The following is a 17,560-nucleotide window of genomic DNA, read 5'->3' as shown; positions in this document are numbered from 1 at the left end:
GTAATTTTTATTATTATTTTTTTGTTATTTTTGTCATTTTTGTCATATTTGTCATTTTTGTCATTTTTGTCAATTTTGTCATTTTTGGCATTTCTGTCATTTTTTTCATTTTTGTCATTTTTGTCATTTTTGTCATTTTTGTCATTTTTGTCATTTTTGTCATTTTTGTCATTTTTGTCATTTTTGTCATTTTTGTCATTTTTGTCATTTTTGTCATTTTTGTCATTTTTGTCATTTTTGTCATTTTTGTCATTTTTGTCATTTTTGTCATTTTTGTCATTTTTGTCATTTTTGTCATTTTTGTCATTTTTGTCATTTTTGTCATTTTTGTCATTTTTGTCATTTTTGTCATTTTTGACATTTTTGTCATTTTTGTCATTTTTGTCATTTTTGTCATTTTTGTCATTTTTGTCATTTTTGTCATTTTTGTCATTTTTGTCATTTTTGTCATTTTTGTCATTTTTGTCATTTTTGTCATTTTTGTCGTTTTTGTCATTTTTGTCATTTTTGTCATTTCAGTCATTTTTGTCATTTTCATCATTTTTGTTATATTTTTCATTTTTGTTATTTTTGTCATTTTTGTCATTTGTGTAATTTTTGTCATTTTTGTCATTTTTGTCTTTTTTGTTATTTTCGACATTTTTGTCATTTTTGTCATTCTTGCTTTTTTTGTCATTTTTACCATTTTTGTCTATTTTGTCATTTTTGTTATTTTTGCATTTTTGTCATTTTTGTCATTTTTACCATTTATGTCATTTTTGTCATTTTTGTTATTTTTTCCAAATTTTGTCATTTTTGTCATTTTTGTCAATTTTGGCATTTTTATCAGTTTTGTCATTTTTGTCATTTTTGTCATTTTTGCCATTTTCGTCATTTTTGTTATATTTTTCATTTTTGTCATTTTTGTCATTTTCGTCATTTTTGTCATTTTTGTCATTTCTGTCATTTTTGTCATTTTTGTCATTTTTGTCATTTTTGTCATTTTTGTCATTTTTGTCATTTTTGTCATTTTTGTCATTTTTGTCATTTTTGTCATTTTTGTCATTTTTGTCATTTTTGTCATTTTTGTCATTTTTGTCATTTTTGTCATTTTTGTCATTTTTGTCATTTTTATTATTTTTGTAATTTTTTGTCATTTTTGTCAGTTTTGTCATTCTTACCATTTTTGTCATTTTTGTGAATTTTTTCATTTTTCTCATTTTTGGCAATTTTGTCATTTTTGTCAGTTTTGTCAGTTTTGTCATTTTTGTCATTTTTGTCATTTTTGTCAATTTTTGTCAACTTTTCATTTTTGTCATTTTTGTTATTTTTGCCATTTTGGACATTTTAGTAATTTTTGGCATTTTTGTCATTTTTATCAGTTTATCATTTCGCTTTTGTATTTTTTTTAAATTTTATTTCCTTTTCGGCAATCAATGGAATCTTTGTCTTCTTTATTATTTTTTTTTCATTTTTGTCATATTTTTAAATTCTGTCGTGATTTTTTTATTCCTTTTGGTCATTTTTTATTTTTCTTTTAATTTGTTATTATTGGAATTTTTGTTGCTTTTGCATTTTTTGTATTTTGTTTTTGATTTTTTTGTTATTATTTAAAATTTTTATAATTTTTTCAAAATATTTTGCTATTTTTTGTTATTTTTATCATTATTGCCATTTTAGTATTTTTTTTATTTTGGTCGTTTTGCCATTTTTATAATTTGTTGTCAATTTTTAAAATTTTGTCTTGAATTTGATTTTTTCTATTCCTGTAACTTTTTCATTTCTCTAATTTTTGTCATTTGTCTTTTTTTATTTTTTTGTTAATTTTCTTACAACTGTATTTTTTTCCCCTTTTTGTCAATTTTGTTATTTTGTTACTTTGGTCATAAGTATTTTTTTCTTTTTTTTGTCTTATTTTCAACTTTTGTAATTTTTTTAATTTTTCTGATTTTTTATCTTTTGTTCTTTTTTTGTAATTTTTTCGAAATATTTTGTTATTTTTATCATAATTGCCATTCTTGTCCTTTTGGTCTTTTAATTTTTTGTCTTATTTATAATACTTGTCGTTTTTGCCAGTTTTTTTTTCTCATTTTTGTGATTTTTAATTTTGTCATAATTTTTATTTCTATCACTTTTGTAACTTTTTTATTTCTGTGATTTCTGTCGTTTTTCTCACCTTTTTTTGTAATTTTTGTTACAACTGTTTTTTTCCTTTTTGTTATTTTTTTTTTTTAGTTTGCCACTTCAGTCACTTTGGTCATATTCTTAATTTTTTTTTATCACTTTTGTCGCTTTTGTATTTTTTTTGTACTTTTTTTAAATCTTTTTGCAGTTTTTGTAAATTTTATTTTTTTTTAATTCGAAACATCTTGTTATTTTTTGTTATTTTTATTATTTTTTCCATGTTTATAAAATTTGTCATTTAAATCATTTTTGTTATTCTTGTCGTTTTTACCATTTTTGTAATTTTCATCAGTTTCTTCACTTTTTTATTTTTGTCATTTCTGTTAATTGAATCATTTTTGTAATTTTTTTAATTTTTGTCATTTTTGACAGTATTGTTATTTTTTCGTTTTTGAATTTTTTGTCTCTTCTGTCATTTTTAAATATCTGTATTTTTTGACATTTTTGTATTTTTTAAAAAAAGTTTCTAATTTATGTTATTTATGTCTTTTGTTTTTTTTCTGTTATTTTGTTATTTTTGTAATGATTGTTTTTTCCAAATTGTTATCAATTATGTGGTTTCTGTCATTTTTAGAATTTTTAAATTTGTTATTATTGAAATTTTTGTCAATTTTGCCAATTTTGTCATTTGTTTTTTATTTATGTCATATCATGTCATGTCATTTTTTATGTTTGTCAATTTTGTCATTATTGTAATTTTTTGCATTTTTGTCACTTTTAATTTTTGGAATTTTTGTAGTTTTTTGTCCTTTTTGTAATTTTTGCCATTTTTGCAACTTTTGTAACCTTTTTCATTTTTGTATATTTTGGCATTGTTTTCATTTATGTTATCATTTTAAAATTCTTCCTTTTTGTCGTTTTTTTTTAAATTTTGGTAATTTTTGTCATATTTGTCCATTTTATGAGTTTTCTCGTTGGTGTTAAATTCATTGAAAGGTCTTGTGTGAGTTTTTCATTCTATTTTTTGGAATTTTAAATTATGTTAAAAGTAAATTAAAACCCTAGTGAAAAATCAAGTTTGAGTTGCCTTATCATTATTCAGACATGTGGTTTGGAGTGAGTTGTGATTTTTTCTACAAGCCAATTGTAATTTACTAGAACTTAAGCTTCGGAAAACTACGAAAAAAGCATCCCAGAAATTCGCTGTTGGCAAAAATTTTCATTTTCGAAATAACGCCAGATTTTGACGTTTTATTAATTTAAGAGTCATTCGGCATAAAACTCAAAATTTCTTTTTCCTGGATTTCATCCTTCATCCCGGCCCACCAGCAAAATGTATTCAACCCTAACATCTACTTATTTAAACATAACACCTAAAACCTTTCGATATCGCATTCCTCACCAGCTCCCTGAAGCAAAACATTTTGATTACATTAAAAAAGAACAAAAATAATAAGGAAAAGTTTCGTTAGTTTATTGTTATTAGTTTTTCATATGCTGCTAAAAGCGAATAAGCTTTTGATTTCTGTTCTGGAAAATTGCTTTAATTTTAAGATTTATAAAAAAGGTGTTTTGCCGAAACCCGGGATTGAACCGGGGACATTTAGATCTTCAGTCTAACGCTCTCCCAACTGAGCTATTTCGGCTGTGATATTAGCACGCTCAATGTTTAAATCCATCAAATGGGGGTTTCTTTCTCTCGCGATCGTAAGTAGAACACGCGCTCCACGGAGTTTAATCGAAATCTTTTTCGTTTAATTGACATTGAAAAAAAAAATAAAATAAATTAATTGCGGAATGCACAGATTCGTGTGTGCATCCCCTGGAACGAGGAGTTCTGTTGCTTATCTCGTGTGGGAAGCGCGATAAGAATGTGTTTGTTTTTTTTTTCATAAGGGTTACATTTTGCTGCCCCTGACCAGGCGAGCAGACTTTTTCATCAGATGGATCAGGGAATCGGGGAGTTCTAAATTTGAGTTCCAGCTGCGTAGTGAATACACTGGTCGATCTTGGCCTGATAGACAACCGGGACCGCTTGTTTACAACCGTAACCTCCGAGCTTGTGGATGGCCGCATGATCGAGACAATCGATGATTCCATCGCCGTTGCAATCCTGAAAGCAAGGAAATATTATTTGTTGTCAGAAGGTATAGGAATAAAATCGGAGCCAACAGGTCATTGAACATCGCCCAATGAATCGCCGTGCCTAGGGCAGATATTGAACTGGTTTTCTTGACTGGAGCGAGAATCTAAACTCAGAAAAAAAGATCACAAACCAGCCGGACTGGAACCGGTCTTCTAGAGATGATGGGCAATGGGTACTTTTCAAAGGATGAGATATAATTTACGGCTTCAACGGTGTCATCATGGTCAAGGACGTCGTTTAATTGGCTGAAGCCGAAGGAAGGTAATGCGAAATATTGCTTATACGATGATCAAGGACGTCTTACCTGGCCAAACTTCCTCATGTATCCCTGGACGGTTTGGGCGGCACACTGGGGATCATTGGCACAGTTGGCGTAAGCTGGAAGTAAAGAGAAAAAAATGTTATTTTTTTTTAATTTGATATATGATTCAAAATTTTAAACCCGGATCTACAGTTAAGAATTCTAAAATTTAGATTTCAGATTATCGATTTCTTCTGGAATTTTAACTGAAATCGTGGAATTACTTTCTAAATTTTACAGAAAAAACATTAATTCCATTCGCAGGACTGTGAATTTCAAGATCCGAGTTCCTAACCCCGAATTGAGCATTCGGAGTCAAGCCTATGAATGTATGTGGATGTGCCTTTGTGTCACAAAAAAACATATTTCAAAGTTTTCATTAAAATTATCATATCCATTTTTCAATTTTCGAATGGACTCGGCTTATCAATTTAATTTAGATTTCGATCTTAAATTTTCATTTCACAATTTTCGAGTTTTTTGATTTATATTTTTTCTATTCACCGAAATTTCGAAATTTCAATTTTTTTTTTGGAAGAATGGTGTAACGTAGGCTATGGGGAAAGGGGGACCACTCTAAATATCTCAGCTGTGTGTTGAGATAAAATTCTCAATGCAACTGTCATCGTCGTCACTTTTCGTAAGCATATATTTCTATACATGGCCGTAGGAACCGGAAAGGGTGGGGGGGGGGGGGGGGGGGTATAGGATAAGGTGTGGTAGCTTAGCCCCCCATGAGGGTCGATCAAAAGCAAGCGAGGTTTTCTACTTTACACTAAAAGTTTGTTCTTTTTATCGAATATTGATAATAGAGTAAGGTTGTTCGACAATCTCGACTTAGAACTAAGGGGCCGTTCACTAATTACGTAAGCACGATTTTGGAAATTTTCAACCCCCCCCCCCTGGTAAGACAAAGTAAGATTTTTCGAAACCCCCCCACCCTCCCTAGTAAGATCTTACGTTTTTTATTCTTTGAGAAATTGACACCTTTATTTTTCAAAAATAGCTTGAAATTATTAAAAATGTGACATACATGCTTCAAAGCAAAGCACTTTTGAAAAAAATTAAAAAACTTTATTTGAAAAGCACAATCTATACAAAAAACAGATGAAATGTCATAAGGGGGCATCCATAAATTACGTAACTCACCTAGGGGGGGAGGGAGTAAGCTCGAGCGTTACGAATCGTGACATAGGGGAGGGGGGGAGGTATACTCATCGTTACGTAACGATTTTTTCCTTAAAAATTTCAGTTTAATTGCAGCTTTTTAGATGTCATGCATTTTTTTGCAGAATAATAAGCAAACCAAAATCAGCTTAAAATTTGTGAACTTCAACAAGGTTGAAACTGGTTTGTAACCTTTCCTTTTTAAAGATTCTGAGATAGACTCCATAAAATGTGCATTGGATATTCGTGAAATAAACGATGAACCCGAATATCAGGTACATTTACTCCCAAGAACTCAATTCAATCTTAAAACGGAAATTTTATTATTTTTTCTCAATTGAGTCTAAAAATGCAATTTTGATTATTCCGACGAATATTGCTAAGTGAAGTATATTTTGCATAACAAGTAATGCACCTTGAACAAAATAAAGTAAACAAGGTAGATCATCAGTTAACAAGCACAGAACAATTCGTAATAAGGCCATTAATTTATTTCATCAGAGAGTTATCATCAATGAGTACTAAGAAGCGATTTGGATAGATATTAATTCCGTTTTGAAGAACGTTACAAAAATGTATGTTAAACTATTTTTTTGCTTTCGAAAATCAGTATTTAAAACATGAGAAAATGGGGGGGGGGGGGGGTCATTTTCAGCGTTACGTAATTTTCATAGGGGGGTACGTCGAAACGTTACGATTTGTGACATACGGGGGGGGAGGGGGTCAAAATGGTGCATTTTTTGCGTTACGTAATTTATGGATGACGCCTAAACTATTAAAGAAAACATTATTCAAGACGTAACATGTTTGGGGTAACAATAATTTTCAATAAATTTCCAAAATCGAATAAACAATATAAAATTGAAATTCCGGTTTCAAAAAGAGTGATTCTGATTTTTTTTTCTTTTTCCAGGATTTTAATCTTCGCGAATGATTCTATTCTAAAACTATATTCTATATAGTTTTTGTTTCATATTCAGATTAGAAGTTCATATGTTAGAAGTTCAAGAACTTTATTCTTATGCAAAATTCAAACTTAACAAAGCTTCAAAATGGCGAAAGGCTCATCATTCGAAATTTTTATTTTGCATTTAGATTTGCAAATCGGATTAAAAATACATAATTTAAATAAAGAATGATCATTGAAGCCCAAAACATCTGAATTTCAACTAAAGATTCATGATTCAGGGCTCCTAAACTGATTCCAATTCTTGGCTCATACACTGCCGGCCTTATCTCAGCCATCCTATGACATATTGCAATTCTTATGATCTCATTCAAGAGATCATGAGTAAAACCTTCTTTGTATGTTTTTGACAAAATGGTAATGTTGAGCTTACATAACTTAAATCTAGCTTAAAGTTGGGACATTTTTCCAAAAACTATTCTTAAAATTTAAACCCGATCATCTCAGGGTGGGGTGGACTAAATTTCGGAATTCGAGTTGCATTCGAATCCTTTTTTATACTTATACGTCACAACAAATTTACATGTTTTTTTGAACAGTCGAACTATTTGGTAAAAATCATCAAAAAATGGTCAAACTTTAGCCAAAGATTTAATGAAGTTAGTCTTCAGAAATATTTCAACTAAATATCCATTAAGCAAGTTCAACTCATTGGCCTTCAAATTAGTTAACCAGATAAACAAAACGATATTTGATAACAAAGAATGATCCCAAACTTTTGGCCGTTTCACCATACTGCGGGGTGATCCCAAACTGTTGGACGATAACTTGAGTAGATACATATCTACTTTATAAATTTTAAGTACATTGCAAATTTTTTGCACAAAATTAAATAAATATATTTTGATAAGTATAAAAAATGGATTCGAATGCAACTCGAATTTCGAAATTTAGTCCACCCCACCCTGAAATGATCGGGTTTGAATTTTAAGTTCAGTTTTTGGAAAATGTTATGTAAAGTTTAAGTTTATTAACATTTTGTCGAAAACATACAAAGAAGGTTTTGCTTACGATCTCTTGAATGAGATCATAAGAATTGCAAAATGTCATAAGATGGCTGAGATAAGGCCGATCAAAATTTTCATGTTTTGTAGGGGTGATCCCAAGCTTTTAGCCGGCAGTGAATTTCTAAATTTAGATACCGTTTTTATGTACATTTGAGAAAAAATATTGAAATTTTGAGTTTAGGTTTAAAATTTAGATTTAGATTTAGCTCGAAAATTAGTTCACCTTCAAAATAAAATTCTCAAGGTGGCTATTTCGGTGAAGAATTGCTGATTGTTAGTTCGATTTTAATATTTAACCAAAGTCAGTTCGTTTGCACAATTCACCTGATAATTGACAAAAATTCAGTAGAATGTGAATTTATTTTGCAGTTTTTTCTTATGAAAAATTTATTTAAAAAAAAACATTCACAGGAATTGATTTTTAATGAAAATAATTGATGATAAAAAAATGTGTATCTTCTCTTAAAGAAATTGCAGGGAATTCCATTTGTTTTGGCGTATTGTTCAACATTATTAATATTGTAGTTTTTTTAAACCCAGATTTCAAACTAATATCTTTAACTAGGATAGAGTTTGCAGGAATCCGATTTGAACCGTAAAATTTCAATCTTTTAATTCAACTTTTGAAAATGGTTTTTTTTTTAGATTTTTTTTCGAAATTGAAGGTTTTCTAAAAAAAAATTTGTAAGTTCAATTTAAATAAACAAAATTAAGCTGGCCTGATTACCAGGTTTTACCCAGACTTTCCCGGAAATTTAGTTAAATAAAATGGGAAAGGTTCTCCCCGGCCGTGTGCCAAAATTTTGTTTAAAAATATCCTGATTTTTTTCGGATTAATTCACAGTTTTTTGGAAAATCAAACAAAAAATTCAAATTACATCATTATGATTCTAAAATTTTCTCGCTCAAGATTGAAATTTTTCAAGCTTGATTTAGTAAAATGAACATAAACGATTTTTGAGATCCTGAAATACGATTCAAAATCTGGTTATGTTTTTCGATGAAAAAATAATGATAAAAATGTTTTTTTCTTGATTTTTGTTGAATAGTTTCTCGGATTTTGGTCTGAATATTTCGAAATAGAATGCACGATTTTGCCAGGTTTTAAATAAAATGTCCGGGATTTGCCCGGCCTGGATATGTGCTGAAGAACTTCTGGCAAACTTAAGCTAAGTTCACCAGATTTTGACGCAAACCTTAAGATTTCAACCATAGCACAATGGGGAAAAAAAGGTATAAACCACGAAGAAAGTCAACATCTTCCCTCCTACACGAAACAAATCTATGAAAAAATACTTTCTCTTAGTGAAAATGTCCGGAAAATCGATTGGATGTAGTTTTAGACGCCACACGAGCAGTTGTGTACCTTTTCAACCCCTAATTCCCCTATATTTTGTAAACAATCTATAAAAAAAATTAAATTAAAATTTAAAATTTTGAACAAAAACAGACCTATCTTGTGCGATTTTTTCTGGAGAATTCAATGAAGTCTTTTTGAGCCATCGCACGCTTTGGAAAATGGAGTTCTGATTGTTTTACTCTCAATTCACTTACATTTTGGAAATAGTTTAAAAAGAATTATAGACGAAGATCAATAGGTTTTAGGAAAAGGTATATTTTGAACATGTAGTCCAAGTCTATCACAGCCAGCCTTATTACTAATCTTCTGATTTCACTTTCTTATTACGAAATAGGAATTTCAACATCCAAAACATAAAATTTTAACTTTAATTCCAGAACCCTGCATTTGAAATGCGAAATTCGAAGTTCGAATGATATTGGAAATAACTTATTTCCAATTCTTTATTTGAAATTCAAAATTGTAAACTCGTTATTTGGGATTAGAAATTCGAAATATGTACCTACGACATTCGAAATTCAATATTCGAAACTTGAAAATCAAAATTCAAACTTCGTAGATCGATTCAAATTAATTTTTTCTCATTAAAAATTCCTCTTTCAGATTTTGGGTTTTAATTCTATACACTCAAAGAAATCTTGGTTTTTGAACCAGAAAACAATTGATTTTGTTTAAAAAAAATTGTATTGAAACAAACTTTTTTTTATTTGACACAATGTATTATGAGTTTGATTCTAAAAAAAAACTTTTGAAACAAAGTATTTATTCTTTGAATTTAAAAAATACTTTGAATCAAAGAATTTGTTTTAATTTCAAAGGTGAAAAATTCTTGAAATAAAGGAAAAAAGATTAGAAACAAATTGTTTTTTATTTGTTCCAGAATCAAAGTAATTTTCCTTTGTTTGGCTACTAAATAAAGGAAAATTCCTTTGTCCTTAAAAACTTTTTCACTGCGTGTAGATTTTCCATTTTTCCATCAATTTTTTTATGTTTTGGAATCTCAAGATACAAAACTCTATAATGCAAAATCCTATGAGGCTTGAAGTTCGAAGTTCGGAATTCGATTTGAGAATTTGGATTTGGTTTTTCAATTTTAGTTTCTTGATTCTGGATTTTAGATTTTCGGGATTTCCGATTTTAGAATTTAGATTTTTCGATTTTCGATGTTCAAATTTCAGATTTTTCTTTTTTCGATTTTAGGATTTCGGGTTTTCTGATTTTTAAGTTAATATTTTTCATTAAGGATTTTCTGATTTATTGATTTTTGATCTGAAATTCATATAGATTTTTACAATTTCCATTATTTCGATCGTGTGATTTCCGATTTCCGATTTTTCTCTTTAATTTTCGGATTTTAGAAGCAATTTATAATGGTATAGAAAAAGATTTTTGATCCTCAATTATCAATTTGTTTGTATATTTCTTTAATCGCCATGATTATTTACAACATATTTTTTTTTGTGATGATAAATTAAAAATGTTAAATTTACAAATGACATTTGTTCTAGATTTATCTGATTTTCAACTCTTTTCATGTCAAATTTATTACTCGACCCCAAATGACAAAATTCAAATTATTGTTTCCTTTGGGTTTATAATCAAAAATTACGTGCTTCGGAATTTCAGTTCCGAATGTTCCATTTCAAAATTTTACAAATTCGAAATATTTGTTTTAATACAATTTTTATTTCGGTTTTGACATTTAAACTTCCTTTCGATGTTGGTATTTCGATATTTTATACCGTACATCATATTTCGTATTTTGTATTTCATATTTCTTATAACGTAAATATTTCTTATTTCGCATTTCGTCTCTCGTATTGCGTATTTCTACTTCGCATCTCTTTTTTCGTATTTCGTATTTCATTTTTCTTATTTCGTATTTCGTATCTTGTATTTTGTATTTCGTATTTCGTATTTCGTATTTCGTATTTCGTATTTCGTATTTCGTATTTCGTATTTCGTATTTCGTATTTCGTATTTCGTATTTCGTATTTCGTATTTCGTATTTCGTATTTCGTATTTCGTATTTCGTATTTCGTATTTCGTATTTCGTATTTCGTATTTCGTATTTCGTATTTCATATTTCGTATTTCGTGTCTTTTACTCTTTTCGCATTACGTTTTTAACTTCGTATCAATTGAATTCAAACTTCAACATCAAAAATTTCTAATACATACCATAAACTGGAGTAACTTTGATCAACACGAAATTTTTGCAGATAATCATCATTAGCTAAGTCTGCAGTTGAAATATCTGAAAACTGTTTGTAGTTGATGATTTTTTATAATACTTAAAATGTAATTTTAAACTTTGAAAATATTTCTTTTTTCGAAGCCTTACAAACAAACACCTCTCCCGATGAAATGATAACATTTAGAGGCAAATGGGTTATTTTATGTAAAAGTTTGACTTTTTTACTTTGTATAGGTATAGTTTTGGTGTTATTTTTATGGTCATTCTGTGATAATTTATGGATGTTAAAAAAACGGACCTTTTCTATGAGAAAGCCTGTATAGAACAAATGGCTAAAAACCCTATCAAATGTATGAAGTATGAAGAAAAAAACAACATGGAAACAGCGGGAGGACCTAGGAAATTGCATAAAGGTAAAATTTCATTTGTTTTTGAGGCCCAAAAATATTGAGAAATGTTTATAATTTTTGCCCCTAAATGTATGCAGCAACATTGTGCGTCTTTTGAGTGTAGTTATTTTTTAAGGAAAACATTGAAAAATTCTATTGAGTCCAAACAAAAATTACTGTTATTGATGTTCTAAGCCTTTTTGTGCTAAAATGGCATCAAAACAATAATTTTGAAGATGTCGAGATACGTAAAAACCATAGTGATCAAAGTTACCCCGAAACTCGAAGTCTGGTTTTGTAACAAACATTTAGTTGTAGCAACTAATGTCGTTTGAATATTCTACTATCAATGATCATGGTTTTTACTCCTTACCTCAGTAAGTATTTTAAAACTTTTGAATGTTACAAAAAAGCAACCTCTCCCAAAATATTCGATAATGAATTAAAAAACTGATCAATGTTCCCCCAGTTCACGGTTCCAATTCCGAGGCGAGATTTTAATACTTTAAAGTTTTGGATTAAAAATGACGAGTTTGATAATTGTTTTGATAATTAAATTGTTGAGAAAAAAATATAACCTTAGTTAAATCTTTCCATATTTGTACATACATCTGGCAGTTGAAATTTTGTTATGATGATTTAGGGGTAAAAAGCTATAAATTTCCGATACAAAATTTTGAATAGGATATACACTAAATCAATTTAAATAGACGTATGTACTGTACCCCCTTTTTCACAGTACTTATCAAATCTAGGAATTTACCCGTTAATAACCGCTCTCCTAACGAATCGATAATTGTGTAATAAAACACCCTTTCACATGTCACACGTGAGAACCGGTCACGATTTGTCGGTTAGCCAGAAGAAGCATTCATTAATATGAACCTACAATCGACGTGACACGAACGACGTGACGCTGCCGATCGTAACCTAATCGCTATAATCAATCCGGTGGCAGCGACGTCTGTAATATTTATGGAACATCTAGCCAGAATGTGATACATTCTCTATACTGACGTAGGTACCGATTAAGGTCCTTGGTAATGTTTATTTTTGTTTGCTCAACATTCACTTGATGATGGGCGATCAAACAACAGTTTGACCACTTTGATTTGATTGTGGGTAATTGTTGATGGCGGTACACTTACAGGATGGGGTGTTGAGCACAGTGGGTTTAGTTGTTTAAAAAAAAATGAAATGCTAACTCTACGACTTGGAAGAGAGTTCATGAAATTTTGCTAAGGGAAAAAAGGGCTTGTACATACAAATCCAAATATCTCGGACTGCATAATATACAGTGCTTGTTTTTTCTAAATAATATTGAAGAATCATAGTACACAATAAAGTTACTAATCTTAGTAAAGGACGAATAAAACATGATAAATCTCAAGTGCTCTAGAGACTAATATTGATCATTGGCTTCCCAGAAGGTCACATCCAATTTTAAGCAACATCTTTCTACAGGAAAAGGTTCACCCAAAAGAATTTAGAAATTATTTGTACTGGATTTTTCACGTAAACTATAATTTTCTTGCATCATCTCGTTTCTACGTGAATCTTTAGTAGCTACAGTGTTTCAAGTGCGTCCAGGTAGTAACTACAGTAGCTCCACATAACTGCCACATAAACTTCACGTAAAATCTAAGTGGATGCTTCAAATCGATTTCGAGAATTGTTTTTATTCAAAATCTTATAAGGAAAGATTAGTTTGGTGACTTTGTTCGTTCTGTTTGAGAAAGTTGTGATACACTGACCTAGGACTACACTGAAAACTGCGATTTCTGTCTGATGCATCAGGAATATTTGGAAGATGAGTGGTCACAATATTCGGGATTCGAATAGATTAACCGTTGGCAGAACCAAATTTGTGACCAATGAATTGTTTTATTTTCTCAGGCCACGGAACATTCCTTCACGGTAGCTTGTTATTAGGTTTCCAAACATCTTGAAGAACCAAGTAAATCCGAGTGTCTTCCAGGGATTAAAAGGATACGAATTCTCGACTGATTCGAGAAAAGTAGTTTATTTACTTTTCAGGAAATTCATTTTTATTTATTCAACTTTTTGTATACTTCTACAGGGGGACCCAATCGAAACAGGCCAAGACTGGGGATTGTTGCAGATTTTTTGTAACAAAGTTTGATTCTGTTTCTGTTGAGCAACAAGTTTAAAATAAACTTTCTTTAAAAAGAAATTTTGTTTTCTTAATCAAAATAAAAAGAAAAGTTGATGATCATTCTACAGCGATTCTTATAGGAGCGCGTTTACATATTTATTTCGTAGCATCTACGTGAAAATCAATTGGATAAAAATTATGTAGTTTTTCACGTAAGATGAGTACAAATTTTTTTCATTACTTCTATTTTTTCATTATAACATTGTTTGAATTATAAAAGGAGAGGTGTGGCAACTCTGCTTGGTGGTGAACGCGTTTCTTTTCGACTTAAATTTGAAGTAGTTTTTCTCCACTTAGAGCGACTTTAAGGAGGTGTTATTTTGTGATATCGGTTAATTGAGTGATCGTGTTTCTTTTAAACGTAAAGTTGACGAATGGAATGTGATAAATTTCGTGTAATTTGTGATCGAAGTTGTTCAATTTGGGTCTGTTGATGACGAGATGATGCTTTCAAAGCATCGAAAAATTGAGTTGGAAATAAATGGAGATGGCGCTGAGTTAGTTTTATCCAGAGGTTCTGTTCCTTGCTAACGTTAGGGTTACGTATGTGCAAGATCAAAATTCCAAATGATACATCGATGGATAAAACGGAATGCGCCATACAAGATAAGTACATTTTGGAATTAAGTTTAATAACTTTATTAGTAATTGTTTTGATAAAATTATATTTATTTTTTAATGCATAACCTAGTATATTTTTTAACGTATTCGCGTTACATTGGTTTAAAATTTCTGTCGATAGTCATCAAAAATATTTTACAAGAATTGATGTTGCAAATCTAATACAATTGTTAGTTCTTATTTCCATGCTAGCCTCGGTGGAAATATATAACATCTTTTTCAATACGTATTTATTTCGGAGAAGACTGGTAGCCCTAGAGCTGATTTTAGCATAGAAAATTTCCAGCTCTTAAAATTATTACTGCCATCTGTCGGGTAAAATATTTTTTTATTATCTGTTAGTGTATGATAACCAGTGATGGCCGGCCAGACATTCTGGAAATGAAATGTGTTATCCTATCTCGTTCACTCATGATGATTCCGCAATCGTAGTTGGCTGGGATATTTGTTATTTTTCCCTCCTTCAGAGCTCCTACCTTTGTATCAGTTCTCAGTCATAAACAGGTAAATGTTAAACTGCAAGGAAAAATTACTTTTGAGTTTGAGTTTTTGAAGAAAATGATTAAAAATAGTGTTAATGTTCTATTTACTATTGAGAAGAAAATTAAAGATAATGGATGTAACGCGCGTTACGTGGGAAAAAGTTGAATGGTAGCTGTTGAATGCAACATTGTATGTGGCATGGAGTCAGCATGACGACAGGAGATTTTCTTATTGGATTTTTGACAGTGAAAATGTTTGTCGTTGATCGAAGTTGAATATTGAGCTATGTATATAGTTGCTTTTCTCGTCAACCAGGGTTTTTAGTAATTGTAATTGTAACAGTAATTTGTAATGTTGACTAAAATAATATATTTTGTTTAGAGGGTGATGAGGGTGATTTGTGTGTAGTTGATTTCATTTGGCGTTTCTAGGGGACCAAATATTGTTTTTTTGGGTTACCTTATGTTATAACCCGAAGCTTCTTGCTATCTGGAAGACGATAAAACAAAAAAAAAATGTTGGAACTAATTGAAAGATGTAAGCTATTAATGTTTAACACATTTGAAGCAGTAATGTTCAGATAGGATAGTGAGATAATGCACATCATTGCCATTTTCATTCAATATTGCAGATTTTTTTTCTGATATGTATGATTCTCGGCTTGAATAACAAAATTATTATTAATTAATTTGTTTATTAAAAATGAGAGTACAAAATATGTAAATTGAAAATCTTAAACTGTAAAACACAATTAAATTTAAAATTTCGGGAGCAACCTTAATAAGCAAATATACAATGATCGAACATAGTTAAGCAAAAAAAAAATTAAATAATGAGTTCAATCTATAGCTTGTTAAATCAGAATAAAATCAAGTTTTATAACTAAAACCAGAACCTCAACAATTTACTTTCAGAATGGATATCAACTCATGTTTTAAATATTCTTAACAAAAATATTTAATTTGTGATTTGGACGCTAATGATTTGTTTAAAATTTCAAACTAAAATTAAAATAACACGTTGCTAGGCATAATGATCATTTGATTATGAAAATTTTTGACGTTTCTATCATTAATATATTGTGTAGATTGAGAGAAAAAGTTAAAGTTCTGATTTTTGCGTCTCGTTTATTTTTCATATTTTTTTTTCACAAATTATACTATTTGATTCAAGATTGTAACAGTATTTCGAAAATGTGAAATGTTTATTAATGCTAAAACTACAGATTCTTTTACGGCAATCGCAGACATTTTTTTGTTTTAATTATTCAATTAGTTCTCAGGTATCACGATAAACCGATAAATACACTGTCTTTAGAACTACGCCTTTAAATTTAAAATCTAAGATTGCAAATTAAAATAACACATTGACAGGTGAGCAATTGGAGAATTAATTGCACTAGTATGACACAAGAAGGAGTTTTATTAAAGCTAAGCAAGAAGTTGAACTTTTAGAAGCATGACAGTGTTCAATATGCAAATAACCTAGTACAACGACAATCAAGAAACAAAATTTATTTCATATTAATGTTTATCAAAAGCAAAATACCATCGCAATAATGATAATTTTTAGAGTTCAGTCAATAAAGTATCAGACATGAGAAGTTTTCACGATTAAATTTCCAAAAAAGATGTATCGGAAATCATTCGAAAAACGAAGAAATGTGGTAATAATTTAGGGTTTCAGTTGAAAATTTCCATCAAATAATAGTGTCAAGAATAGGAAAAAATTAAATCGCACTGGTCAAAAGTGTGTCCTGATCTTATCCTTCCACCCACTTTCCAAAACAAATTTTTTTGCTAGGATGCAGAGGTGACCTCGGTCCTAAAGCACAAATTTATTTCTTTCATCCCCTTCTCTTTCTTCTAATCTATCCATTGACTACTAGGACGTGGCCGGCGCCGTTATTGACGTCTAAAGAGAGAGCATCAGTTTTGTGCAGTGTGAATGAGTTGCTAGTCCCAAGCACCATTCATTTGACCTCTGAACAAAATTTATGGCCTCGGTCAATCACGGAGTAGCAACCATTGGCGATGTGGAATTCATTCTACTGAGCCACGCCTGCGATCATGGTTTTCGAAATGCATTTGATTAAAAAAGAGAGTCATACAATAATGTCAACTTAATATTAAAAGAAACAAACTCGTTCAGTGAAAATCATTTTGTAATAATTGATAAAGAAGCATTTCGGGTTCAATGATTCAGGTGGATGTGAGTAGTCAATCAAGCTAAGCTAAGCTAAGCTAAGCTATAACATTGTTTGAATTATAAAAGCTATAAATGCTTTAAAATTTGTGTTGAATTTTCATTAAAAAAATGATAGTAAGTTTTTATCAAAGAAGCATTTTATAATAGAAGAAAGTGTAAGCATTTTGTTTACATTAGAATTGGATTAACGCTCAAAACGCTTGTCCAAAGTGTTTCTTAATCATATCCTTCTACCCACCCTCCTAAAACCAAATTATTTGCTAGGATGCAGAGGTAACCTTGGTCCTAAAGCACGAATTCCTTTCTTTCATCCCCTTCTTCCTATCCATTGACTACTAGGGTGTGGCCGGCGCCGTTATTGATGTTCAAAGAGAGAGCATCAGTTTGGTACATTTAGAATGAGCTGCTAATCCCAAGCGCCTTTCTTTTGACCTCT

General features: G+C 30.1%; 1 protein-coding gene and 1 non-coding gene across 2 annotated transcripts in view; both read right to left on the bottom strand.

The window, feature by feature from the left end:
• Positions 1-3,676: 3,676 nt before the first annotated feature.
• Positions 3,677-3,749, bottom strand: Trnaf-gaa (transfer RNA phenylalanine (anticodon GAA)). The gene has a single exon. It is a non-coding gene; the product is annotated as a tRNA-Phe (tRNA).
• Positions 3,750-3,836: 87 nt separating this feature from the next.
• Positions 3,837-17,560, bottom strand: part of LOC129742048 (lysozyme-like) — a 31,775-nt gene continuing 18,051 nt past the window's right edge. Inside the window, exons 3-4 of the mRNA XM_055733893.1 lie at positions 4,554-4,627; positions 3,837-4,216 (exon numbers count right to left, since the gene is read on the bottom strand). Coding sequence (XP_055589868.1) covers positions 4,070-4,216; positions 4,554-4,627 — 221 coding nt within the window. The 3' untranslated portion in view covers positions 3,837-4,069. The remainder of the gene's footprint in view (positions 4,217-4,553; positions 4,628-17,560) is intronic.

Source organism: Uranotaenia lowii, chromosome 2 (assembly GCF_029784155.1).
Source record: "Uranotaenia lowii strain MFRU-FL chromosome 2, ASM2978415v1, whole genome shotgun sequence".
NCBI classification, from domain to species: domain Eukaryota; kingdom Metazoa; phylum Arthropoda; class Insecta; order Diptera; family Culicidae; genus Uranotaenia; species Uranotaenia lowii.
This window is presented reverse-complemented; position numbering and strand designations above follow the sequence as displayed.